We start from the raw sequence: 27590 nt of genomic DNA, 5'->3' as shown, positions 1-27590 counted from the left end.
ACGGGGATAAAGAAGCTGTCGTGGTTTAGCCCCAGCCGGCAGCTAAGCACCACGCAGCCGCTCGCTCACTCCCCCCCGGTGGGATGGGGGAGAGAATCGGAAGAGCAAAAGTAAGAAAACTCGTGGGTTGAGATAAAGACAGCTTAATAGGGAAAGCAAAAGCCGCGCGCACAAGCAAAGCAAAGCAAGGAATTCATTCACTCCTTCCCATGGGCAGGCAGGTGGTCGGCCATCTCCAGGAAAGCAGGGCTCCATCACGCCTAACGGTGACTTGGGAAGACAAACGCCATCACTCCGAATGTCCCCCCCGGTCCTTCTTCTTCCCCAGCTTTATAGGCTGAGCATGACGCCATATGGTATGGAATAGCCCTTTGGGCAGTTTGGATTAACTATCTTGGCTGTGTCCCCTCCCAGCTTCTTCTGCACCTGGCAGAGCACGGGAAGCTGAAAAGTCCTTGACCAGTGCAGCAACAACGAAGACATCTCTGTATTATCAACACTGTCTTCAGCACAAATCCAAAACATAGCCCCATACCAGCCACTATAAAGAAAATTAACTCTATCCCAGCTGAAACCAGGACAGAAGCGTGCCAGGAAACTTGAGGCATCAAGAGGTAAATTCCTTGCCTTCCATTTCCTTGCAAGGAAGATATTAAGTATATGGCAACGGTAATAGCTTCTTAGCAGAGATTTCTGTGAATCCATTTCCTAATTTTAAAGGTAACAGTAATCCTCTTGCTGGGAACTGAGCTGGCACAAGGCCCTTTTTTCCCCCTTTGCTCACGGGCTTCTCCTGCCTCTGGGGAGGAGCCGAGGCAGTGGCTGCTGCTGGACTTCCCACCGGTCACGGTGAGGAGCGTGGGGATGTGTGTCACACCCCAGCTCTCAGCAGTGGAGTTCGGAGCCGTCCCTGCTGGGGAAGTTTCTCTGCAGCTTTTCCTCCATCCCCTGTCTCAGAAGGGTTTGTACTGTAGCATGGAGCAGAGACCTGCAGGGAAAGGAGGACAAGAGAGGTTGTCTTGCCAGATCTGGCAAACTCTCAAAAGTCATGAATAAAACTACTCAACATTGCAAAACACGCATCTTGACACTTGCAAATAAAACATAAGCATTTCTGGCAAAACTGCTTGCTTAGTCTTTTGTTTTAATATATATGCATGTATTATGGAAATAAGTTTGCAGGATTCCTGAGTTTATTTCAAGTCTGCCCTCCAACAGTGAGCAGGCTGACAGTTTTTCTGCAATGCCAACGAGTAAAGCTAGACTTGGCTCCTTCGCCGTGATAGATGCATACCAGCTTTCCTGGTGAGCTAGCCACCTATAGCTGAATACGTAGCTTCACGTAGCTGTTAAACCCATCTACTGTTGTTTCATGCTTGTAAACATATTGCCTGATACCACAGAACGACTGTAAGGTGAAACTGAAAAAAAAAAGTTGTGAATGCGAACCGTAAGGTTTTTAAACCTAAGATCCCATAAAAAGGCAGCACTCCACACCTCTTCCGTGTTGTGCCATGTTTCTTCTGCCTTTTTGCTGTTTAATCTTTCATCCATTAAAATATTTCTCGACTTTACTTGCTCTGGCCGGGGGAGGTGAGTGACCATCGCTAAGTCACCACGAGGCTGTCCTTGCAGCGCTGCCTTTGTCTCCAAACGACGCTGGGCAATGTATAACTTGGGCTTATGCGTCTCAGCTGGAGCGTGACCTTGCTTGTCCAGAGCTGGGCCTTCTCCTCAGAGAAATGAAATGAGAGGCTTTCCCACCGCCCCTAGCCGGTGCTGAAAAATACTGACCCACAAATACGCGTCCTAGGTGACCTTTGCCTTTCAGCCAGGGGTACCAGCGCCGTTCAGAGGTACGATAGCCCGAGGTGAGAGCAGGTCGGCTCAAAAGAAGCAGCCTGAACTGTGTCCCCTCTGGTTAGGGTCACCTTCCCCATTTTCCCTGAAGGTTTTATCCTTTGCTCACAGAGGATTTTTAATGGATTGGCTACACCGTTTTAAATAACCCATTGAACAGCTATATTCTTTGGGTTTCTGGATGCTGTGTGGTTGTGCTTATGGTAGCAGCACTTAAACAAATGGACCTGAAAGCCAGCTCTGCTGCGCTAATGGGTCGTACCCTACGTAGAGCAGCTGGTGGAGGAGCTGCACGTCCATTGCATTAACGCACTGGGCTGATGCTGAGCATGGCTGGTGGCTTCAGAGGCTCTTCCCCCCTCCATCCTTCAAGCCATAAGCCAAAGCGTTGTTATCGTTGCTGCAGGCATATAAAAAGAAAGGGAGTACTCCTACCTTATGCAGAGGTGGAGGGATTCATTACCGCTGAGCCTTGATGCCCTGCGACACTAATGAGTTTCAGAGGGCATTTACTGGCATACTCGGCTATGTAAAAGTAATGAACGTTCCCCATAAACTGGGTCACCACATACATGCACAGTCATGTGCAATGGATAAAATACAGCGGTGCTGATTTCCATTTACATTATTACAACCAACGTTACGCCTGGCAAATGGCATTTTGGCAGGTGAAAGCATTACACTGAATTTATTTAAAGCTACTTTGTATGGGTCAAAAAGAGATAAATCTTATTAGGTGCAGAAGTATGGTTAAAATACAACGCTGAAGCCCTTTCAGAGCACTGGAGGAACCGAGGTGTTGCTGTGAGCTCAGGGGTAAGCAAGGTGGGTCCTTTTGGGGGGGCTGGCAGAATGGCCTCCTTGCACGACACGCTTACAGGAGGAAGCCGAGACAAATCACACCAGAAGCGTGATGTCAAAGGAATGCTTTTTAAAGGGAGGATATTCTTTTTCACGAATAGTGCTGGAGAACTGCTTAAAATTGGCCTGTCCTATTAAGTAAAAATAACTTATTTCCCTTGAGCCGTCTTCAGCCCCTCTTTCTCCTTTGATGTTCACACTGTCCTTCCAGTCTTTCTCATATTACTGTTATCTCCTGCCTCTCCTGACATATCATCTTCTTCCCCTTCTCTCTCTTTTTCTCCCCCCCCGCACAGTTCAGTCTCTTCTCTCCCTCTGTACTTTATAGGTGATACACAATCTCTTTTGTGCCTCCGTTTTTTCTGCTCTCTCTGCCCTCGCTAGCCTCTTCCTCCTGCTGCTTTCATGCAGCTATCCCCGTCCCCATCCACTGGTGTTTTCTGTTAGCCTTGGAATAGCTGTTTTGCTTTTAACACGCACGCATCTTCCTTTTTCTTCCAGCAGCTGTTTTCATAGGTCCTGACCTGCATGAGGAAATCTCCCTTTTTTCTGATTTCATGGAATTCTTCCGTACCTGCTCAGCTGAGCCAAAATCCCTTTCAGGTTGGGCAAATACAAATGCCCGTGTAGTACAAGCCAGATGAAATTGGTAGCTTGGCCTTGGAGAGCTGGGGTGCAATTTGCATGGCCGTGATTTAGAGAAGCATTTTGGCGTGGGGAGGAGAACTGCAGGGAAGATGTACGGCGTCTGCGTGTCAGGATGGGACACTGTTGCCGAGTGCTCCATCCGAGAAAGGGGTGGGTGAAGGAGTGAACCCGAAGGGAGGGACAGCAGAAAGGGCAGTAGGACGGTGAAGGTTACGTGAGGCTGGATGAAGGGAGAAATGGAAGTGGTTGTGGCAGAAAGGAGAGAGTAGGATGGCTGGTGTTGGAAAGGTTGGGAGAAGAGACTCCTGAAGACCTACTGGATTTAACACCTACAGAGAATAGGAATAATGTCTTTCATAATTCTGTTGTAGCAGTTAAGATGAAGTTTGTGTCATTTCTGGGTAAAAGAGAGTTTTGGTGCTCCTTGACCCCACTTCAGGAGAGAATGGGATTGTGTTGAACGTTGGCCATGGTCTCTTAGAGGCAATGCTCTGCCTTCACCACGTCTGGTGTTTCTCAAGCCTTACAACACATAACTAATGTTAAAAAAAATTGGCTACCAAAAAGCTCATGATAAATGTACTTCTTTGTTGTGTAGCCAGCTAGACTCGCCAAATTATTTTAGGAGAGGAGGTAATCATTGGAAGTAAAATACGCATCATACAAGTGTGAATTATTTTGAAGCTCCCTTTCAAGCAAGAAAGGAAATTATACAGGTTGGTGACTTTTGGCATTTGATACTTAATATAAACAACATAATGCCTTGGTTTCTCAGCAGGGAGTCACTCGACTTGTCAAAACTGCGTTCTCAGCCCTTACAAAAATGACATAAACAGATATTTTGAACAGTTCTCTTGATCTAGGTGTTACTTTTCCCATCCTTCGTTGTAATCCGCTTCTCTTGCATTAGGGTTGCTTATAGGCGTTATATACTTAATGTTTGAGATCCTGTGATTTAAATTTAATCAAACTTCAGAGCAAGGAACTTCTCAGTTTCCAACTTTGTAAACATTATTTAATAAACCTGATAGCTGAAATAAAGGTTTAAAAATTCTGGAAGTCCAATTTAGTGTTTATAGTGTTTTGTGCTATGTGATGACAAAGTTCAAATTGAAACTATGATTAGAAAAATTATGCGTTAAATTGTATCAGACAAAAATAAATGTTTACTGGTGACAACATCTAGGCATGCCCATACCTTTGGAAGAGCATGCTGTTCCCTGGTGATTTCATTTATTGTAACACAGTTTCTAGATAAAATTAAATGTTTAATTCAAGGATTTTGTTTATGATGAGAGATGGTTGGAACTTTTTCAAGCAGCTTTTTAAAGCAAAGTAGTTTGTTTTATGGAAAATGAAGCTTTTATTGAGAGCACGCCTTTCTCAATGAAAAGTTTATTTCCAGGCTATACAAATTCTTAGTTTCATTTCTTGGATGTACTTCTTGGCTTGTCCAGCCAAGCAAAAGGAGGAGAGACTAATAGCACCCCAGAATTACAGCTAGGGTACGGAATGGTCATTTCAGATGTAGAGCAAGGTCTGGACATGGTCTCCTGTATCTTAGAAGAGAATCCTAAGCCATGGAGATCGTAATCCACCCCTCTTGCTGGATCCTTGAGCAATTAATAAAGTATATAAAGTGAAATCATTGGAAAGGGACCTTCCCCACAGCATTAGTGGCCAGGTATTAGAGGCATTCACCTAATATGACAAAGAAAGAACAGGGTTTGAATCTGGTTGGGGATGAGCCCCGTCCACACCAACCCGTTGGTTGTCCTGAAGTCTCCTTCGTTCACTTTTCACATTAACCTCGGTCTCATTCCCAAGGGTGGAACAGGGGAATGCTTTGAAACCTTGAAAAATTTTACAGGATGAGAAAACTGTTTCCCACCCAACTCTGGTTGTGTAAGTGAGGAGCCTGATTTCTAGCACCAGGCTCAGCTTGCAGCACTGGCTTTTGGCAGTCTCTCTTTGATTTGAAGATAGAGAAAATGTCACGGAGAATAAATAACATCAAGATGCAATTTTGGCGCAGTTGCATTTCTGAGAACATTGTAATGCCTTTCCTTCGGTCGCCTTTCCAAAATCTTCATTGCTTACTGATTTAGCTTCAGATCCACCTATTAAGCATTGCATTTATCCTCCTGTTTAAGGCTTAGTCAATATACCAGTAAATCCAGCACAGGGGTCAAGAATGTACGTGAAGGGGCTTAAATTAATTGAGTTGTAACTGTATGTACGTCCCAATATCTAGCAGCGACCATTCCCTTCATGGGTACTAGGTGTGTCCCCTTTTCCATGACGTGGCTCTTTAGATTCCTGGAAGAGCTTAACTGGCCTCTCGTAAAAAGGAGGCTTTGTTTTTGTGTCTGCCCACCTAGTGTGTAGGAAAGAAGAGCTCTGCGTGCAGCAACTTGGTTTCTGTTACTGGGAACCTGATATCAAGGGGCGGCCGCTTAAGAACTTTATACTGTGGAATCCACAAGTTACAATCCCCAAATAAATAGGATTGTTGAAAAGAAATCACTGCCTTTATTATTACTTTACCCGGTGCTGTTCTCTAAGGGAATACATTATATTTTAACTGGCTGGTAGGAAAAATTCTGTTACGAATTTGGAGGTATCCATTAAAGCTTAAGCACATGTATTAGGGCTTGATGCTTGAAATAACAGCCGAGCTTTATCATCACTGTATGCATCACACCTCATTTTGACTGTGAAAGGAAATTATTGCATTATACCCCATCGGTAATTTCATATATTTCTATTTAAAATGAAAAGCCAGTGCTGAGCCCGCAATGTGTGAGGACCCCACCGCCTGATGGTTTCGTTCCTGGTACCATCCTTCGCAGTGGCAGAGCTCAGAGGCTGGCTATGCCACCCCGGCCCCCTGCAGCCTGCTGCGAACCGAGGGCTGGGCGTTGCAGGTGGAAAGCCAGCAAGCCTTAATCACGGCCAGCAGCCGCAGGCCACGTTTCATCCGAGCTCACAAGGCATCCAGAGAGGCCACACAAATCTCCTCCGCGCAGCATCATCAGTCATATTGTCCTTTCCAAGTTCAGAAATGTGGTTTATTTTGCAATATTTGTATTCTGTGCTACAATGCTCCAGGGCAGTGGTGGGTTTGGTACAAAATTGATCCCACCTGCCTTGCCGGGATATTTTTGGATACTGTCAGTGACATTTGGATAGAAAACCCAGTGAATGGGAGCTGGAGAAAAGCTATTTGGCCTGGCAGAGGCTCGGACCAAATGGCCGGGCGGTGCCACGAGGAGGCTGGTGCCAGCGAGGGAGCAGGAGGAGCTGGTGGATGGAGCGGTACTGGAGTGGCCTGCCGAGTGCTTTACAAGCAAAGAGAGATTTTTGTGGGCCTTTTTTTAATATTGCAAAAGAAAATGGGAAAGTTGGCAGACTGAACTGAGAAGATGTCACTGGTTTTCTGCTTATTTTAGTAAGTGGGCAGAATTTAGTGGGTTCTAGCAGAGTTTGAAGAGCTGGGAAAATCAGGTGACCTGGGAAAAGAGGAAGGTTTCCTTTTTTTTTTTTTTTTTTGTTAATTGAATTAATTTTCTGAATGAAGAGCGGGATCGCAGTGGATGAGTAATGTATAGTAAGCCTGCCATTCCCCTCCGTTCATGGGAATCTGTCATTTGCAGATGCTACCTTGCTGTAAGGTACTCAGCTAGTACTCTCTGCCTGCTTCTACAGAGCTTGACATTTGAAAACAGCAAATAAAAAATAAGTTCAAGAAAACAATCACAAGTTATTACTGATGCCAAGTCCTTAAACGGAGCTTGGAGCACAATCCTATCGCTCCCTGCTCAGCGCAGTGCTTCTGATATGTCAGTTACTGTCACTGTCCATCCCTGTGAGCAGCTACAGCTTAATTTCATTTATTCCTCAAGTGGCAGGTCCAGTCATTTTTCAGGATCAGTGCCTGTTTTTACCAACTGATTCGTCTGGATTCTTGTCACGGGCAGTTAACATTTGGTACTCTTAAAGACTTCGCCTGCCAGAATACATCAAATTCACCAAACAAAAAACGCTGCTTTTAACAACTTGCCCGACTCGCCTCTGATGAAGATGCGTTTTTTTGTTGTTTTTCTCTGTGCTAGGTTGTCGCTTACCACTACTGCCAAGCTGATAATGCCTACACCTGCCTGGTGCCAGAGTTTGTGCACAACGTGGCCGCCCTGCTCTGCCGCTCACCGCAGTTCGTTGCCTACAGGGAGCAGCTCCTGCGGGAGCCCCACCTGCAGAGCATGCTCAGCCTCAGGTCCTGCGTGCAAGACCCCATGGCCTCCTTCCGGAGGGGAGTCCTGGAGCCCTTGGAAAATCTGCACAAAGGTATTGTAATGACGCTCCCTACGCTTCCCCTGAGCTCCCGCACACCGTTTTTTTATTATTATTTTTTAAATGGTGCTTAGTTGCATCTGGGCTTTTAAACGAAGCGATAGATTAATCCTTCTGCGTCGCATCTCAAGAGCTGCAGGGAAGAGGTGGGATCTGGAGAAGCTGAGAATATGCCATCGTGCTTGTTTGGAAGCGAGGGATTAACCACCCCTCTCCTCCTGATGTGCATTTCAGGGCCGTAGAGGAGACGCTAGCTAATGACAGCGTTCCTTTGGCTTTCTCTTTTCTTGCTTTCTTCTGCATCCCAAGCCTGGCCTCGCAGTTCTGAAGGTGAAAACAAGCAACAATTTCCATGCACAGCTCTGCTTATGGCAATGTGTTCTGATTTATTTGTTTAGGAGGTGAATGTTTTTCCCTTTCCCTGCCATTATTTAGTGGGCTTTTGAGAATTTGAAGCTTTCACCAAAAGAGCAGATACCATAAAAGTCTATAGATCCCCTGCGTAACGCTTCTAGGGGAACTGGTAACAAGCCTTATCCTGATTACAGATTTTAGAGCTTTTTCTAACGCTGCATTGGTTTTGTCTCCTTTTCTTTCTTTCCTCTGCAAGATATAACTAATTCGTTGTGACAATCGCTAAATTTAAGATCTTTGCTCGTTGCCATGAAAACTGTCGGAGCGTTGCAGAGTTCAGGACTCTGTTGTCCTGCAAAACGGTGTTTATTAAAATGCCGTGCTGCAAGTTGGCTGCAAAAATAGTTCAGATAATTTTCTGTTACCGCCCTACATATGACAGCATAGGAGCCAACGTGAAATAGATGCAGCTTCTACCAGATTCAAAGCCCTGTTGTTCAAAGCAGCTCTTCAGAACAGTGGCCAAACTCTGAGCAGCAGCATCTGGGTCCAACACGCGTGGTTCCACCAGGCACAAAGCACACGTAGAGCCAGCACAGCTCGACAGCAGTTGATTTTCCTGGCATGGAGAAATGTCACTGTAGGAGTAGCATGGCTACTCTTTCCTACCAACACTCTTGGCAAAAAAAAAGATACATTTAGGAACCGCTGCTCTAAAGGAAAATAATTCGTGGTTATTACAGTAATTCCTTGGGAGGTATTCCAGCTATTGAACTCAGAGCATTTCGGAGGATGCTTATTTTTCTTGCCAAACAGGTTGACCTCCATCTGGTCCTAAGTTCTGGAGGGTGGAAAAATATTATATAAAAGCTTTTTCTTTTCCTCCTGGGCTCTGCACTCAACACAGCTCCAATGGAGCCAATGATCAGGACTCCCATCTTTCAGCCTTGCTGATCGGGAGTGCTGGCAAGCTAATTTGCACCAAGTGTTTTGTAACAAAATGAACAGCGTCTGGAAATTGGTTTAAAAATATATAACATTTAAGACTCTGTAAATATATCAGCAGGTCTTTTACAAGGTGCTGTTGAAGCTTTAATGCTACTGGGACAAAATTATTGTGCAGCCGTTAATGGTGAATGTCACTGAGAAAGTTAGATTCATGTTTCTCAAATCTATATTTTTTTTTTAATCTCAAGGAATCTAAATAATATATAAGAGAACAACGTTCTGATTCTTCCCCTACTCCCTGCTTTCTCCTCTCTCCCTCAGGCTTTACAAGAAACATGAGATGTGGGTATAAAACTCAGGCACTATATTCACTCCAAGATTTCAGAGAGTCATAAACTGTATTTTCTAGTGTACCCAATAATCTTACTGAGAAGTGAACCAAAAAGGGATCTATGGTAATTTTAGTGCAAAATATGTGTTTTTCATATGGATATTAACAGTATGTTAGGAAATAAATGCAACTTGGTAACGTAAGGCAAGGACAAGATGGGATTTCGATGCTCAGCCCTACCGAATGCAAGGTGTTTACGAATTTCAGTTCTCCCTGGAACACCACAGAGACTGCTCATGTCATCGAGGAACGTTTTGTGCTGGGTTTTTATAGAAAATTTCCTGATGCAAATTAAAGTCAAAGGGAAAAGCTGACCTGCTATTGGGAATACTGAGGTTTTTGATAGCAGGATTTATCCATAGTACTTTACAAAGGAGAGCAAATTTTACAGAGATCAGAATCTGTAGTACATGTTAATGGCATATGCCAACAGTAGACTCTTGTTTCCCACCCATTTTTTAGTTTATTAGGCAAGATTACCTTTGAGAAGATGCCACTTGAGATGCAAGTCTGAAAGAACCTGTATCATTAGTTATAAAGCTATACTCAGCTCTCAGCACCTGATGGACAAACGTTGTCTTCATTGTCTGCATGAGTTTGGTTACTGTATTCACCGGCAGCAAAAATACCCTGTTTAAAAAACCTGTGATTTGCTTTTTGTAGGACCTTTTTTATTCCTCCTGACTCATTTATAAAAGACGTTTGGCTACAGACTTGAGATCAAACTCCTTTACGATCCTGGAAGTTCAGAGTCTTTTTGAACAGTCTCTGCTGAACAGAGGTTGTAACCTCCAAAGTGCTGAATGACCAGCCCCACGCATGCAGACTGGCGGTTTACTCTCCTCAGATAATTGTTTGCCTGTGAATGGGGTTTGCTTCTGTTTCAAAACGCTTGCCCAGACCTCAGTTGATCAAGCAGCCAGTGCCCAAAGTGCAGATCGGAAGGATCTAGAGCTTTTGGGGAGGTGAATTTCTTGGTGAACCTTCATTTAGCAGTTGTAAAAATTAAGACAGGCTGACATCAGGGTGAGAGTTTAACACCAAAACTATAGAGAACCGCTAATAATGTGTTTATTAAAACTTATCAGAAAGGTACTGATTCACATCAAACAACATCGGACTTTGTGGAAGAGGAAATTTTTAAAAAGAGGACTAGCTGTTTTATCCGTGGGATATCACAGTTGTGTATGTCATAACTAAAATATGTATTTTTTAAGAATTGAAATAGCGTATGTGTGGGCCTACCTCTGTGTGCATATGCAATTAATGTATCATAAGAAAGGTGCTGCTACTGTGTCTTTTTTCTTCCTTAGCAATATCTGATGATGCTTTAAAACACTGTAGTGGCTTTGCAGTACGTCACAGTCGCCTGTCTAGCCTTTCAAATAAATGCTTTTTCTTTTTCTCTTTCTCTCAGAGAGGAAGATCCCTGATGAAGATTTCATTATATTAATTGATGGCTTAAATGAGGCTGAATTTCACAAGCCAGATTATGGAGACACTATAGTATCATTCCTGAGCAAAATGATTGGAAAATTCCCTTCCTGGCTGAAGCTGGTAGTGACAGTCAGGACAAGTCTACAGGTATGCTGAGACCAAGAATTGTGATAAGCTGTGTCATTGTCACGATGGGCTTTGATAAAGAAGATCTTAGTGGGTATCTGCATTTGCTTCACTTCAGGTTGTCCTTTCGGCTTTTTTGTACTTGGATTTACATTCATGTCCCCAAACTGACTGTACAGCGTTGCAAGGATCTAATCCAGCATCACTTACTCATGTCAATAAATGTTCATCAGCAAATAGTTTAGTTCATTTGAGTGAGACAGCCCACATGCCAACGAGCTACTTCCTCGCCGACCGTATTAGGAGGGTAGGGCCTGATGGGTGTCAGCCCGTGCTGCTCGAGAACGTCCTCTCCTCCGTGTGGAAGGGCGAAGGAATGCATATCTTCATACCCCTTCTGCATGACCCAGAGCATGAGAGTGTGATTGTTTCAGTCTGGAGGAGTCGGTGTCGGGCCAAGACATTATTCAGCTCAATGAAGAATATCTTGAGCAGGTGCTGAAGCTCCAAGCTGAATGTTGTTGGGGATGTTCTTAAGTATTTTTATTTCAGTTTGCAGCTGGGCAGGTTTTTACCTTCAGCCCGTCCTTAGCTGCTCTTCACCGCTCTCTTGGCATCAGGATTAAGCTGACCTCGGTTTGTCGGCTCAGCTGCTCATCTGAATGGAGCAAGCTGGGAAGCAAACACAACGGCCCAGCTAGGGCAGATCTGCTCTTTCAACTGTTTCACAGTAGAGCTGGTTGATTTGCGGCGTCACTTGTGGGAACATTCACACTGAGCGTCGGAGCCAGGAGCCCAGAGGAGACAGACATCAGAGGGACGAGACACGTTTGGGAGCCAGCTCAGAGCCACTCTTCAGCTGGACCAGCTGGTCCGGGCAGAAAGGCGTGTCTGCAGCTCTACATTTCTCATTTTTTCATTATTAGCCATTTTTTCATTAGCACGGGGCTGCACAGTTCATTTTTATGGAGCTCCATTAAGCAGTTTTACTGAGATTTGCTAATATTTACTGAGATCCACAGGTTGATTTACTGTGGTCCTCCTGGCAGGGAGCTGAGTGCTGGTTCCAGCCCCATCAAGGCAGCCAGCTGCTGCATGCTGCCTTTGTAGCTGGGAACAGCAGCTGCTCCCCAAGACACCGGGAGAGCACAGGCTATCTGCTGTTCTGTGCTGCAGTTCTTTTTTTGCTCAGTAATGGAGTAGATTAAACATCATTTGGAAGAAATCTTTTTGTAATTGTAGGTAAATTGCATCCCTATGACTTGAATTCCTCATTTAATTAGGGCTTTTGCAGCCCTATGGTTTTCACTGCAAACTTTAGTTTTGCACTGTGCTCACCTTCTTTATTTTTTTGGAGAATTGATGGCTTCTCCTGCAACCGCCTTGTTGAGCTCCACTGCATCATTTCTCCCTGATTCGCAGTGACTGAGAGCCCCTGATTCACAGCTCCCTGAGAGCCCATGACGCAAGAATTCCTTTGGAAAAGCTTTTGATGATCTTTGGTTTATGTTGCATAAGCATCATCAGTGAGCTCAGCAGATGAGAGGATCCCTGGCCACACTATCCTGCAGCAGGCAGATGTATTTATTTTGCACTGGAAAATACTCTCTATTATCTGTCCTGCTGTTTCCGTGCGTTTCCCTGTTAATAGCAGCTGTGTGATATGGGAGCACGCTCCTGGGGAGGTACTTAGCTCAGCTTCAGCAACATTTCTTCTGGCCTCAGATCCGTCATCGGGTTGTCCGTTCCCTCTGCCATGACAGCAGAAGGGGTGGCGTGTCGATATGTGATTGAGATGGGGTAGGAGTAACAAGGGCGCTGCTCTGTGTGAATTTTCCAGCCCTTTCCATGGATGTGGGATTAGGAACAGTGTCCTTCATTTTTATTTCAGTCATGTTTCACATGCAACCTACTTGATTATAGATGAGATTGTGAGGTCCTGAGGGCACAAACTGCCATCTTGTGTGCTTGCCCTGATGGAAGAGGTCTTAAAGGAGTCTCAAAGGTGCTATTGTAATATGAATTAAGTTTACTTAATGAATAATAAACACTGCCAGCATGAGTATCCTTTTTTTTTTTTCTCTTTCTTTGTAGGAAATAATTAAGCTGTTGCCCTTCCACAGAATATTTTTGGATAGACTGGAAGAGAACGAAGCCATAGACCAGGACCTGCAGGCATATATCCTTCATCGGATACACAGCAGCTCGGAGATCCAGAACAACATCTCGCTTAACGGCAAGATGGACAACACTACATTTGGCAAACTCAGTTCTCACCTCAAGACCTTGAGCCAAGGGTCCTATCTGTACCTAAAACTCACTTTTGATCTCATAGAGAAAGGATACCTAGTACTAAAAAGCTCCAGCTACAAAGTAGTCCCGGTGTCTCTGTCAGAAGTTTACCTGTTGCAGTGCAATATGAAGTTCCCAACGCAGTCTTCCTTTGATCGTGTTATGCCTCTCTTGAATGTGGCAGTGGCATCTCTGCATCCATTAACAGATGAACATATTTTTCAGGCCATTAATGCAGGTAACATTGAGGGCACTTTGGAGTGGGATGACTTTCAGCAGAGGATGGAGAACCTTTCTATGTTTCTTATCAAACGTAGAGATATGACGCGAATGTTTGTTCATCCCTCTTTCCGAGAATGGCTTATTTGGAGAGAAGAAGGTGAAAAGACCAAGTTTCTTTGTGATCCTAGGTAAGCAAACGCTCTGAGAAATCAGAGTTTACAAATGTGTTCATCTCATAGTATTACCTGAATCGTTTCATTTTACGAGGTTGGACATGGATGCGTCTCACCTGACTTTGGTCTGTCTACACTGTAGATCTCTACATCTGTACTAGTCACCTTAGATCTTTATGTTGTTCATGGAAAGAAATAAGCACCCTGAGGCACACACTGACCCGGCAACCCTAATAGTCATCTTCAGAATGAGATCAGCTGTTCCTCAGAAGGCCCCAACTTGACTATCTCCCATACAGGCATCACCAGGGATGTCTGCATTTCAGCAGATTACTCCTGCCAACTCAGACTGGAGAAGGGGAATCATCCTCCCTTTCTCCAAAGGTACCAAAACCACATGAAGCAGAGGATAAGGAGATGAAGGATGAACAGCGTGGATACGTCTTTTGCAGTTGGCTTCTTTTTGAAGTTTTATTCCTCGTAGTCCTACTGAATGTCTCTTTGAAAGCAAAATAAGAAACAGAATCAGGCTGTAGCAATTTTGGACTGTAAATGCATCCATAATCTCTGTCCTGATAGCAGCTGAGTTCCTGGCTTAGCTCACAGGGAATAGAATTTAATCATGGTTAGATTTATATTCTCTAAACCCAGCGATCACCATTAACAACGTTATCTTTGTTTCTACTGAAGAGTGGAAACAGACACTCTTGACTGTAATTCTAGTAGTTTATCCCCATAAGCTTTGCTCCATTTGGCCTGCCCATTCTTAAAATATGATTAGAAAAATCAGGGAAACACTTGGATTCAAGGCTGTGTCAGTGCAGCTCCCAGACCCTATGGTCAGTCTGAAGAAAATATGATGGTATCTGCTGGAACCGAATAGCCACCTGGCTGATAAAGCAGCTGTAGCTGTTAGCAGTGGCAGAGTAATTTACCACTTTAAATTTTGTGGTAAACAGGCTGCAGTAGAAAAATGCTATAAAGCTCCTCCCAACAGGCATCTTCTCTGTTTTAGTAGGTTCTGCACAATAGTCCTATCGAGCGAACTCTTTGTAAAGCATCTCACAGCAGCAGGTGTCTTTATATCAATCAATGTTAGTTATTTAATATCCTTCCTCGGAGTCATTAAGTGCTTGTCACTGCGTAATGCTTTTCCACCCTGCTTGCAATGCCTGTGCGGCACTTACGCCTATGGAGCTGAGAGCTTTCTCCCTCCCAGTCGCTCCCACCCCGTGCTACTGGTTTTGTCTGGCCCCTGTGGTTTTGGCTGGCCTGGCTGTAAGCGAGCTTGTCATCAGCTGGGTGAGGGGACTGCAGCCAGCATGCCTGGCAATTATCACTAATCACACAGCACTTGCTATAACGAACCATAGCGAGAGCAACTCAGAAAAATCACTACTTTCCTTCGTTACCACAAAAAGAAAATGAAGGTGCAGGATGCTTACCTGGTGGGCAAGACACCCGCGTGTGTTGGGTGCTGTGTGTGGTAGCAATGCATACGGCGAGGCAACAGCGGGGGCTTTGGTCCTCTGCGTCCAGAAATACTCTTCTTCATTCTCACACAGATGGGTAAGGGTGTTCTCAGAATACCAAATTCAGAGTGAAACTGAAACGTGCTGCATTTTGGGTGGTTTCGCACTGAAACAAGGCATGCAACCGTGTGTGATTTTAGCACAAAGGCACAAATCAGCCTGTGTTTGCTTGACAAGTCACCAGCGACGTGATAGATCTCTGCTCAGGGTTTGGGTTTGGTGCTGCCTTTCATGAACATCACGAACGCATTGTGTTCGTGTGTGCCCTTCAGACTATTCAGGAGACTTTCAGGCATCACTTTTCATCCCGTACATGCCATTTCATGTGATAAATTAATGGTGACTTGAAAGTGTACGGGGAACGCTCATGCTCTTTGCAAGTAGGGCATCCCTGCAGAGCTAACCCGACTCAGCTCCTTGCCACTGGCGAAAAAGAAGTTGCAGTGCATATAACGGGCTCCCACTGCCTTGAGTGTAAGTCCATACGTACTGCAGGACTAATAAATATCTCTAATGTATAATGTGCACTAATTGCATTATACTCTGATGGTAGGTAATGAAACAGGATACATTTCAGTGATTAATAGACTGGACCCCCTGAGATTCAGCTATTGTGCTCCTCAAAATCCTCCTGTCCAGCTCTCAGGGAAGAGCTAATATTGAGATGTTGAGCTCAGAGCATGGTAAACCCTTAGCGACGATTAAGATAAGTAATGATTTTTCATTTTATTTCTTCTAAAAGAAGCACAGCTTGCCGCTGACGGAGTTCATAGGAGTAGCCTATGAAAATTTGCCTGGTCTGGTTTGCTCACAGCCAGTTTGATGGCTTTCTGCTCGCTTGGGAATTGAGAAGGCATGGCAACTGTAATGGACCGCTCCTGAAGTTCATCGTCCGACGGTGCAGAAATGCGCCGTTCATGTGAAGCTGGTTGACCTTGCCGTGTCAATACGTAAAGAGTCAGGTTGCTGAGGCTGATTTTTTCCCCAGGAGAAGAGCTTCGAAGTGAAATGTGGTTTTGTGAAGCTGCTTTTAATTGACTTGCCCTGACAGAGTGTCCAGGTGTGAGGATGTTACGAAGGAAATTGGGATAATGGGCCTCGTGTCCGTGGCACTGCAGCTAGGGTAATTTTCCTCGTTTCATTAATGAGAGTGAGTTCCCATGTTCTCAGAAGCACGGAAAAGAGGCGAGAGGAAGAACGCAATGTCCAGAATTTATCACGTTTTTCTACGCTTTTACAACAAACAGCAGATCTCCATTCTCCAGATTTTTGCGTTAGCCTGTTGAGATGCTAACCCTCTTCTTTGAACACTCACCGTGTGTTTGCTGTCCAAAACAAAGGCTAATTGGCATCGAAGGGGAACGCTGTCGCTGCAGGCTCTCCCTCAGGGGAACCCCCCCAGCATCCTGTTGTTTAATAACAGGGCACCAAAGAAGTGTTTGTCAGAGCGTTTAACCAGCATTGCAGTAATGACTTCCCCGGCCTGTCAGTGTAACACTATTAGCCAAGCGTCTTAGTTGACAAATAACATAAAACATTTTAGGGAAAGACCCAATGCTTTGTGACTGGTGCAGGGAGAAATTGGTTATTATTGTATGTTCACTCTTACGCTTGTGTTTCGTAACCTAAATCCTGCTATAGTGCTGTGCTGTTTTCTGCCTAGACTTAATCAGAAACTTCCATGCAATTATTTTCCATGCTTTTACAACGCTAATAAAATGTTTTATCCTTGTGCTGCTCCTGAAGGGACTGTGAGAGAGACAGAAGTGAAGTGATTTGCCCTGGCAAGGCAGTAAAAGAGCTGTAGTCAGATACGGACCCCAGAAGTGAAATTACTCTATCCAGATTTAAGTATCAACATCTGAGTTACTCGTCTAGACTTGCTTTATAGTCAGAGGAGAGAAATAAGAATGATTCGTTTCATCATGAGCTAAAAGGCTAAAATAGGTCAGATGAAGAGTGCCTGGGAAGCGTCTCCTCCTGTTGATTTCTGAAGGGAGCTTGGGGTGACGGGCTCACCAGGTATCTTGGCAGATAAAACTGGATGAGATGAATCTGTCCAGGCTGCTCTTCTAACCAATACACAGGGTTTTGAGGTAAAGGCACAGATTTTCTTTTCTTGTCCAGGAAAACTATGGAAGGAAGAAGATGCTCTCTATGCTGTTGCATGCATATGACTCTCTTAATTTGGGCATTTGCTTCTCAGGGTGGCACTGGAGCACCCAATGTTGTGCATGCTGGTGGGGTGTCTCCTGTCATCACCACTCACTCTGGAGCAGGGTAGAAACCGGCTTTTTGTCTGCACTGCTCAGGGAAACTCCCAGCATCCGCGGGACCTTAGCAAAATGAAGCATTTAGATCTTCACCTCAAGCGCTTCACCTCTGGCTTGGGTTAATCTCACCTAATTAGATGCTTGCAGTCCACGCGTCTGTTCCTCAGGCAGTCACTCTGATCTCCTTTAATACTTGAAGCAATTCATGTGGCCTGGTTTAGCCATTGACTTGGATGAGCTGAATCCCATACCCGATCCCCTCCGCTGCCTGGAGGACAGTCTAGGGTGACTCGCCCAGGCGTGGACGTGCCGCTCCTGGGGAGGGGACCTGCACCGGGCTGGGACTTGGAGAAGATGGGAAGCTGCAGAGGTGGTGCCTTCGGCATAGGCTTGCTCTTGTTCGCTGAACTCTGGAAGTGCAGCCCAAGGCGTCTCTCCCACCTGGAGCTGTGGTGTTGGATAGGCAGAGCAGAGGCTCTGCTGAGCTGGGCTTTATTAATGCCAGCCTGCAAGTAAGCATAACAAAGAATGCTTTTTGTCTGCAGAAATTAAACTGTTCCTTAACATGACGAAGGCTCTATTCTGCTTCTGGCTCCTTGCTGTTGCACAGATGTTTGGTTAACTGCACTTACTCTGTGGTTTACCATATGACGGGGACAGAAGCTTTTTTCCTTCCATAAGAAGAGCAAGAGTGGCGAGGACAGCAGTCACGGTGTGATGATGGAGGAGAGTCTCCTGATAGAGAACTTTGGAGGAATATGCTGCTGCGCGCAGGACGTTTTCACTGCGTGGAGATGCAGAGCTGTTCTCATGGGTCCTAAAGATGCAGTGTTAGTCTGAAATCCCGAACATTTGTGTCCAGGTTTCCAGAAAAGCTGAATGCTCAGGTATGGAGAGAGACCTGGCAGGCATTTGGCATCTCTCAAAATCAGGGTGTTGGCACCGTGTCCAGCGATGGCACCGCCAGGCTGACCTGGCTCTGAAACCCAAGCTTGGGAATACTGCACGAGGAATCAATACTCTGCAGTAGACATTCTCTTCAATGCACCAGGGCTTTATCAGGCAGCTCCTCCTCATTGACTTTATTAGAAGATACCTAATAATCAGGGATATCACAAAAAAATAATGAGGGAGAAGTACTGGTGGCTCCATCATTGAGGTTGAGGGCATCTCCTCATCTCTTCCCTCCTCTTCTACATCCACAAACCAAATCTGTCCCTGTCCCTGAAACCCCAAAGAAAGGCACCCTGCATGGATTAGCGTGCAGCAGCGATCCAAACAGAAGTATGCATCTCTAATCCAGCACGCTGAGTTGCCATGGTTTCTAGCAGAGCTGTCTTTTAATACAATACAGTGTAGGTATTTTGCATTTTCCTTTTTCTCTTGGGAGGCATGCTGCAAGTGGAGACTTTTCCTACACAAAGTTTTTATATATTACCCAGCAAAATGATAGAGTGTGCACATTAGAAGAAAATAAGGTTGGGTTTAAGGTTGGTTTGTTTTTGTTTTTTTTTTCATTTTGGTGGAACGCTTAATCTGATTGACAAATAACAATCCCCAGTCAAAAGGTAATTAATTTAGAAAGTTCGGAGGAAAAGTCAGTGAAAATGATATTTATAAAAATTCAGGGATACAGCAAACACCTTTAAATGGGGGGTGGGTCCTACCATTACGCATCAGCTTCTTAAAAATTATCCACAGTTAGCTCCTCCATATGTAGCTCACTGTCATTATGGTGCATGGATTAGTTGACTTTCTTCCTCTTTTATATTATAAGATTCTGAAAAGCTCTTAAAATACACTCTGCTTTATTGTTAGCTGAAATGCTCAAGTCTTCACCAAAACTTGGGCTATGTCTTAAGTGTTTTCTCTGCATTCATGTGGGATGGATTTTACTCAGCGAAGCAAAGGTGCTGTTTGAAGTCAAGGTGAGGCAAAATAATGGGTTTAGGATTTATTTGAATCCCGTATATACTTGTGCAGAAAATTAAAAATAACGCAGTGCCCGCTAGTGAGGATGGAGGTGAAATAATCAGATTTTCACAAGCGGTTGGCAGTCAGTAGCAACCCCAGCTCTCGAGGTGCAGCAGGGAGCTGAGCGCTGCTGCTTTTATTATTATTTAGCATTGCTTTACCGTTGGAATTACCTCTCTTAATGTGTTTTTCATGGCTCCAGAGTGCCAGTCTTTTAGCTCTGCACGTATTGTAGCTCACACTAGGCTTTTCTGAGTGCCCCCAGGTACAGGTACATGCCAGCACTTGGTGCATCAGCAGAACCCGGAGGAATACGTTGTAATTTGTCGTTTTGCCGTCTCCAGCTGTGGGCTGGATGCCACATGTCACCGAAATACATGAGGTCAATTTTTTTCCTTGCCCAGCCTGCTGTCCGGTTGTCTGCACTTGTGCAAGGCCTGTGCTGAGTTAGTATAATTAATTACCAAATCACCACAGGATCTAGTGTTTTAAGATCATTTCCACAGCTGTAATTTTGACAGAAGCGTGGAGCGTGGTAGAAGCGGTGGCTTACCTGTGATTTGGGGCAGGGCTTCGTCTATACCCATAGCATAAGAATGACAGTACAATGTTTCTTGCTCTTTTAATTTACTCCTCAAGCGGACCGTAGTGGGTGCCATATTTTTGGATCACAAAGATGAATCCATCATAATGTCCTCCAGTTAATTGGAGGTGCAAACACAATCTGTTCACCAAGCAGTAGGGACCTGCTGGAGTGCTGACTCTTAGAATACAACTTTTAGGCTTCCCATATGACTTCCAGAATAAAGTTTTCCTGATTCCATGGTTTGTAACGTAGTACATTTTGAAATATAAAAAGAGTGGGCAATAGCTCAACAAAATGAATGTAGGAAACTTAATTTCATGCGAGTCTCCACGTTGCCAACATCTCTAGATGTTAAAACTCTAATCTCATGCAGAAGTACAGAGCTAAAAGCATAAATGATTAAAGCCATTGGCAGCAAGTTGGGCAGCCGTAACAGGGACTTCTCTGAGCATCAGAAGCCAACGCTTGTGTAACACGGGGTTCAGGACAGGGTGCACGCAGAAGAGAAGGAAACTTGAACTCATTCATGTGGTGGCTGTGTGTCTAGCAAAGCGGCGAAGTGGCTTAGCTGCAGGTTTTTCCTGTGAAATTTGGTCAGGGCTGCAGCTGCAGCGTCAGTTGGAAGAGAAGAGGAGAAGTGGGAGACAGACTATAAATCATGACAGATGAGATGGAGAGCAGATGTGATCGCTACCACCATAAAGGACATCAGTAGAGCAGCTTGTTTTAACTGGCTCATTAGACATGCAACCTAAGCATTCGGAGGCAGAGGGGTTTTTGAATATATTTAGCGTCTTGAGTTACTGTCCTCATAAAATCTTTTTCTTTTTTTTCTGGACTGTAAACTTCTGTATGCTGTGCCATTTTCACATCTAAATGGAAGAAAATATTCACGGAGTAATCCATTCTGTGGCACGGAGCCAGCAAGAAGAGAGTAGTGGAGTTAATCAGAGGCAGTATCAATGCTGACCAAGGAAAGAAATGTTGCTTAATTTGTTCCTGTTATTTCACAGAATCATAGAATAGTTTGGGTTGGGAGGGACCTTTAAAGGGCATCCAGTCCAACCCCCCTGCAACGAGCAGAAACGTTTCATTCCTCAAATACTAAGTCCCGCTTACGGAGCAAAGCCATCTTCCAGCAGTTCACTAGAGAGTAGCCCTGACTTTGTTCCGTCTCGCTGCTCACGTGTTCGTTTACTCCTGGTCAAAGCGGCAGGACTGCACTTCCAAATCACATTCCCCGTTCTTCTCTAACCCCATATATTTTAAATTACGTCAGGTTGAATGAGAACAGAAAGTGTATCACCATTTGCCTTCTGAGAGCTTCTCTGTACGTTAACTGTGTAGTCACTGGAGAGCTTATTGAGAGACGTTGTTATTCATTTTACCCATCCAACATATTTATTAAATATGCCAGCAGTCTTTTCACACTGCTCTTGGACAACACTTCTTTCCTCTGAATATAAAGTAATTTGTTCCTGGCAACCAGCAGATTTTCTGAAAAGCCTTATGAACTGAACGGAGACAAGGGAATTGCATCTTTACTCTCTGGATCTGGTTTTTTAAATCTCATTAAGTCAGGGCCTGTAAGCGTTTGGAAATGCTTTTTTCTCTCCTTTACCCTTCCTTTTTTGTTCTGTATTTTTAAATCATTGTAAGTATCTTTTGTTACCTTAAATCTGAAGGGTGCCATCAGAGTTGTCTGGTTTTCCTCTTTGCTGCTTCTCTTGGCAGTTCCCGGCGCCTGGCTGCTGTTGTTTCATGTAGTGTAGAGGTTCTCCGGGATCAGCTCCTGACACGGATGCAGCTCTATTATCCCAGAAAAACCACAGACGAACTCTTTCTCTGTGATAGCCAAGTATGTAACATAATCTGAGGCATGCACTCCCGATCCTTGATAAAATACGGGTGCGGCATGGTTAGTACCTATGGAATTTTTAATAGACGGCCTTGAGAAATAAAAATGAGACCGGAATTGCAAGCAGGTCTGCAGCGTGGTCTCAGTTTCAGCTGAGCTGCACCAGTGAGCTCATTGCTAGTACATCTCTGAAGGTTACTTGAATAAACTTTCTAGCTGAAGGACGTGGCTGTGGATGCTGTTAATACCATGGCAGAGGGGTAAGGAGCTTTCCAGCTCATTCAAAACTAGGAGTCATTAAGCACAAATGCTCTAAAGGATCTCTTAGTGCTGCAGGTCTTGCTAACTACTGTTTGTTCCTCTCCTGGCTGCGTCTCACACACGCTCGATCGGCCTCCCCTGCCTGCCTGGGGCTGAGGACGTGGGGCAAGGCAGCGCTGGCTGCATTTGGAGCTTGTGTTTCTTGAGCACGTCCCCCTAGATGCGAACAGGCTTGTAGCCGCGCAGATGGTATTGGTTTTACTGGTGTTCAGTCACACCCTGGCAATGAAGAAACATCCAATGAGCCTATTGATTTTATGAGATGTCAGAAACTTAAGTCCTCCATCGCCAAGATGCTGTTACTTAAATTAAAATTGTTCTTAAGGATAGGCCAGATGCTGTTAAATGATTCCGTTTCTGCTTGTCAAACACTTGCAGAGTGGTTCGTGCAATTCTTTAGCTCTCCTTCACACAAATCATGGGTTTGCTGCTTTTACTGCTTAGACTACACAAGGCCGCGGGGAATGGTAACGAAGCACTAAGAGTTAGGATGATGACTGGCTATGGATTTTGTGCAGACTGGCTATGGATGGCTATGGATTTTGTCTCCTGTAAACCAGAAATCGTCAGCTAGCACTTCTGCTTGGCGGCGATAACATCATGGCTGAAATATTACATTATGATCGGATGTCTTTCGAAGAGACCTGCTTCAGTGAAACCGGGGTGCTGGACTTGGTGTGCAAGTCTATGGCTCGTGCATCTATTGACGCGTGGGTTGAGCCTTATCTGGACTGGACTTGTTTTGCAAGTCTAACCCATGCATCTATTGATGTATGGATTGAGCCTTATCATCTGTACTATAAAAATGTAAGCTTAGATAATCATGTATAGCTCCTTTTAGCCTGGAAATCTCAGGTTTAATACCCAGAATGATGGATTTCTAGTTTACGGTCGAGGCCATTAGGTGTTCCTCTGTGTAATGAACAGTCGGGACTATGGTATGAGGGGGTCAGTGCAAATAAGACAACTGTTGGGTGAAGAAAGCAAGCAGCAACCATGCTGGCATAGGTTTCTTGTCCCGCTCATCGGGAAGCGTCTCTGCAGTTTCCTGAAGCAGCTAAAATTGGTAGCACACCACTGCTGTGTCCTCGGTTACTTCTAGGCAGGGTGATGGGTTTTTATCAGATACTCCATAGCTTGTCTTGCTGCGATGAGATCTGACCCGAGGGGTGGAAGGATTTTTCTTGGCTTTGAACTTGGCTGTCCCAGTTAGCTCAGCAAATTAAACCAGCATTTAATTCTGTAGGAAAGAATATTGCGTGCTTAAGAGCGTTCCCTATTTTGTTTGAATTTTCTTGTATAATGTTAATTCCTTCCAAGTTAATTCGCAATTACAACATCAGAGGGAAACTATGTTACAAAAATCAATAAATCAGTTTTGGTGATTAAAGGATCCTTCAAGAGGAGCTCACTGAGCTGAGCGTGGCCTTTCTGCAGTCTGGACAGACATCCTTCTGAAAGCCAAGGAGGCTCCAGGCTTTGTCAGAGCAGACATTATTCTCTGTGCCGAAGTTATAAAATTGCACTCTGCAGAACTGAATAAAATACGAATACACATCTCTTGAAAGACCAGATTCACTGGGCACAGTGTCAAATCTCTGGATTTTGGAATGGTTTCATGGGATTAGCTGGAAGAAGGGAGATGTGGGTGTTAAATCAGGGAGTTTGGACTTCGGTAGGTTCAGAAGTAAACAGGACTGATTCTCACTTATTTTTTTGCCTGTCTTTTACTCCAGTAGTGCAATGCCTTAACACTAGAGTAATTTTACACTCTTTTAAATCTCTTATACTTTGCCTGAGGGATAGAGTAGTATAGATGAGGCGCAGATCCGGGAGCTTTCAGTATTTTCTTTTGTGTTTCCCCGTGCTCCATCACAGCTCTTTGGTCACGCTGGTATTTTATTAGCGACGCCTTGTCCCCTTCCATCTGTGGCACGAGGGATGGGGGCACGATGAGGGATGTGCTCGAGGTGCCACCTCCCTATGTCACCTTGCTCTGCACCCACAGCTGTACGTGCCTCAGCTTCGGGTGAACGGGGAGCAGATGTGTAAGGACCGCTCTGCTGAATCCAGCACCTCCCCTTGCGCCCGTACACAGCCGTCACTGACATTAGCCTTCCTTACAGCTGCTCTGTGTGTGCACCAGTTCATGCTATGTCGGGGCTCGCAAGGATGAAGACTCATCTTTATGTCTCTTTATATACGTGTATGTGCGCAGCCACGCGGGCCCCCCTTGCCGCTACGGGAGCCGGCACTGACACAGGCAGCCTGCGAGAGCAGACAAAGGCTGCCGGAGCTGAGCTGGCAGCGCTATTAATTTTTCACAAAAAGAAATCTTACATTAAAAATAGAAAAATCTCTGATGATGAACTCTGCAGTGGTGAAATTCAAAGCAAATCATTTCACTGAGCTCCTTGATGTAGAAATCATTACTGCCATCCTCTGCTGTATTAAAAAAAAAAAAGGAAAAAAGAAAAAAAGCCTGTGCTGTTGGAGTCTGGTTTAGCATGCAATTAACATTGACAGAACAAGTGACTGCAAGTATTTATCAACAAGCCCAAAGCCAAGGTCTGGGAAACATTGCAGAGGTAATGGATTACTCATGAATACTGTACTTTATTCTGGAATAGTTCGTACATGCCTTATTCATAACAGCCAAAGTCATGCATATAATTAAATTTAGGTAAATACCCTACCAGCTGCAGCTGAAAAGCAATTTAGGAGCTAACTGTGGAACCTGGGCTCGTGTGTCAGATGGGAGCTGCACTTCATCTCTCACTGCGAAGAACAGGCACATTAGAAGTTTCTGGATCTTCAGTTCATGCTTAGGATTAATATAGTTACGGCTCCATTCAGAGCCTTCCCAAGCGTTTTCAAAGAGGTTTCCATCAGCCCCGCTCAACAAGCAAACAAGTGGCATTATTTCCTCTTCTGTGATGTGAAAAATAGAGGTAGAGAGGGGTGGCTGCAGGGTCCCCTTGTGCAGCCGCTGTCGGATCTGGAGCAGAAAGCCGTGGTTCACCATCGCCAGCCTGATGCCTCTCCCCAGAAAGGAAATGAGCTGATGTCTCTGAATGAGCTTGCACCACCAACCCTTTAGCGAGGTAAATGCATTGGCTCTTCTCCAAACCAGAAGCGCAGCATTGTGAATCTGATGAGCTATTGAGATGCGTTGAGTGTATTAGAGTGATTATAGGTTTTCATAATCTGCCTGAACGGGGACAGATAAAATCTAGCAATTGGTGTGCTCCTTGACTTGCAGCTGTATCTAGCAACACTCAAGCTGTGTTTCATAGTCACTTGTTTCCTTTTGATTTGTTTCTCCTTTCCATGGGCGTTCCTGGAGGTTAATCGGCAGAATGAGCGAATGTATTTGTCTGTCTCCTTTAAGAGGATGTGACCTGGTGTTCTCCCACTCCAAAGATGGGGAACAAAGAGAGGAAGAGTGAAGGGAAGGAAAGGCAACAAGCTGTAGATAACCACTTCCAGGGCCCTTCTGTTTTCCCAGCTCTTTATGTTTTGTCCCTTCTGTTGGTGCTATATGGAGAATTCTCACAGCACGGATGCGTGGAAATTGGTGGCACTGCCCTGTGCACAAGGCATCCTGCCTAATTTTAAGCACTCAGCTGAGGCATCTAAGCTAGGTCTTGATGGGCTGAGTCACCATCTGGAAGAGCTTCTCCTTCTCCAGTGATGGGGAGCGGGGAGCTACGGGATCCCGACGTGGGCATCTTGCCACGTGCCAGGCCAGGGTGTGGAGAGGAGCGTGACAGGCAAAGCATGCAAAAAAAGAGTGTTTCTTCAGTTTATTTTCATCTCAAGTCACCCTAAGTATGAAGGGTACCATCAGTCAATAAAAACATTTCAGACAACAGTTCATTATTTGAATTGATGGTGCCTCTGTAAATTTAATTGCATTTTGGAGAGAGGCACAACAGAATTACTCACCAGTGAAAGCGTTTATTTTATTACATGTAAATGGGATGCGGTGCTCTTTCACCTATCAGGACCTGGGGATCAAGTCCTGCCTTGTAAGAAAAAGACGTTTTGTTTTCCATCCTGCTCTTCCAGCGGGCACATGTCCACATCCTACCAGTACCACGAGGTCTGGCAGAGCATCATCGGGCTCCGCTGAAATGAATCCGTGTATTATCGGTCCAAAAGGAGGTTCATTGGCAGGGCTTGGGGGAGACCTTGCCAAACACCTGGCCGTGGCATTACAAGTCTTTCACTTTTATTCTGAGTTTATTTTGAGACAGGGGTAATCATTCTCCCTGGATGAAGATGGCGCTGGTAAATCCCCACCGTTGTGAAAACTTCTTGTCTTCTGTAATTTTTACTTGCCATTTGGCCACACAAAGCACTTTTCTGCTTTACCAAAGCGTGATGAGCTAATAACATTCCTTGTCCTTAAAAGCCCTTTTAAAGCCACGGTGGATATCATATTTTATTTTCTTTGGCTGGAAGGGGTTTGATTGCTTTTATGTGTAGTCACATTTTGATTTAGTTCCAGAAATGAAGTGAGTTAAAAAGGACTCCCTCGGGAGTGCCCAGGGGCTTAAAGAAGAATACAAATCTGTTGGCAAAACCGAGAAACCTGCAACTCCCCAGACCACCGAGGTCCAAGCGTGGAGCCTCGGCGGCCTCCTGCCCTGCTTGCTCTATCTCCTGCTGTTGCATCCACACGTGCCCGCAGGGGCAGATATTTGCCGATCTCATCCCGAAATGGTTTGCAGTACTTCACATTTTTGCACTGCGTGTGTTTTGTGCGTGTACGGAGAATCAGCTTCTCGCGTGTTTGAGAAGACCCAGCCATGCTGAACTTTCGGTGTTATAAGCTGGAAGTTTGAATGTTTAAAAACGTCAGTAAAGATCATTGTTTGGGATGGAAGTTAGTGTCTCTCTTATTATGTTTTGCCTTAAACAGGGCTCTGCGCGTAGCTCAGTTAATTTGCTTTTGTTGTCAACCTGGTAGGTTGCTGCCAGAAGCATCTTTATTCCTGGAAAAGCTGGAGAATGTGTTTAGAAGGAGTTTTACGTGGAAGTAAAGTTGCTTCACTCTGCAGGATGTGTCACGGGGTGGAGAATGTAGTTATCATTTAAAGGACGTTTTTTCAAAGTGTGGACATTTTAAATACGTCATTTTCTAATGACTTCAGGATTGGTAGCATGCTTTCGAAGTACAGTTGTCCTCTGCAAAATGACTGTCAAAGTAGCACTTCAGCTTTCATGCAACTGTACCTCTAGTGTTTCCAAATTCACGTCTGCTCATAGGAAATATATTGGTTTACTTTTGCTGTCCTCCAGTGTTTGGGTGGTTTTGAGCTATCGGTGATCACCAATAATAAAGGATGCAATTAGTTGGTGGTTTACAAGTGAGC

At 44.7% G+C, this 27590-nt stretch overlaps 1 protein-coding gene across 8 annotated transcripts in view; it reads left to right on the top strand.

The window, feature by feature from the left end:
• The window catches only part of TANC2 (tetratricopeptide repeat, ankyrin repeat and coiled-coil containing 2), a 256753-nt gene that overhangs the window by 192638 nt on the left and 36525 nt on the right, over positions 1–27590 (top strand). For all 8 annotated transcript variants that reach the window (XM_075522836.1, XM_075522834.1, XM_075522835.1 and 5 more), the window contains 3 exons: positions 7485–7716; positions 10833–10999; positions 13073–13680. In XM_075522836.1, the coding sequence (XP_075378951.1) occupies positions 7485–7716; positions 10833–10999; positions 13073–13680 (1007 nt within the window). The remainder of the gene's footprint in view (positions 1–7484; positions 7717–10832; positions 11000–13072; positions 13681–27590) is intronic.

The sequence above is a fragment of the Mycteria americana genome, chromosome 22 (assembly GCF_035582795.1).
Source record: "Mycteria americana isolate JAX WOST 10 ecotype Jacksonville Zoo and Gardens chromosome 22, USCA_MyAme_1.0, whole genome shotgun sequence".
NCBI classification, from domain to species: domain Eukaryota; kingdom Metazoa; phylum Chordata; class Aves; order Ciconiiformes; family Ciconiidae; genus Mycteria; species Mycteria americana.
Note: the sequence above shows the minus strand (reverse complement) of the source record. Positions and strands in the feature narration are given on the sequence as shown.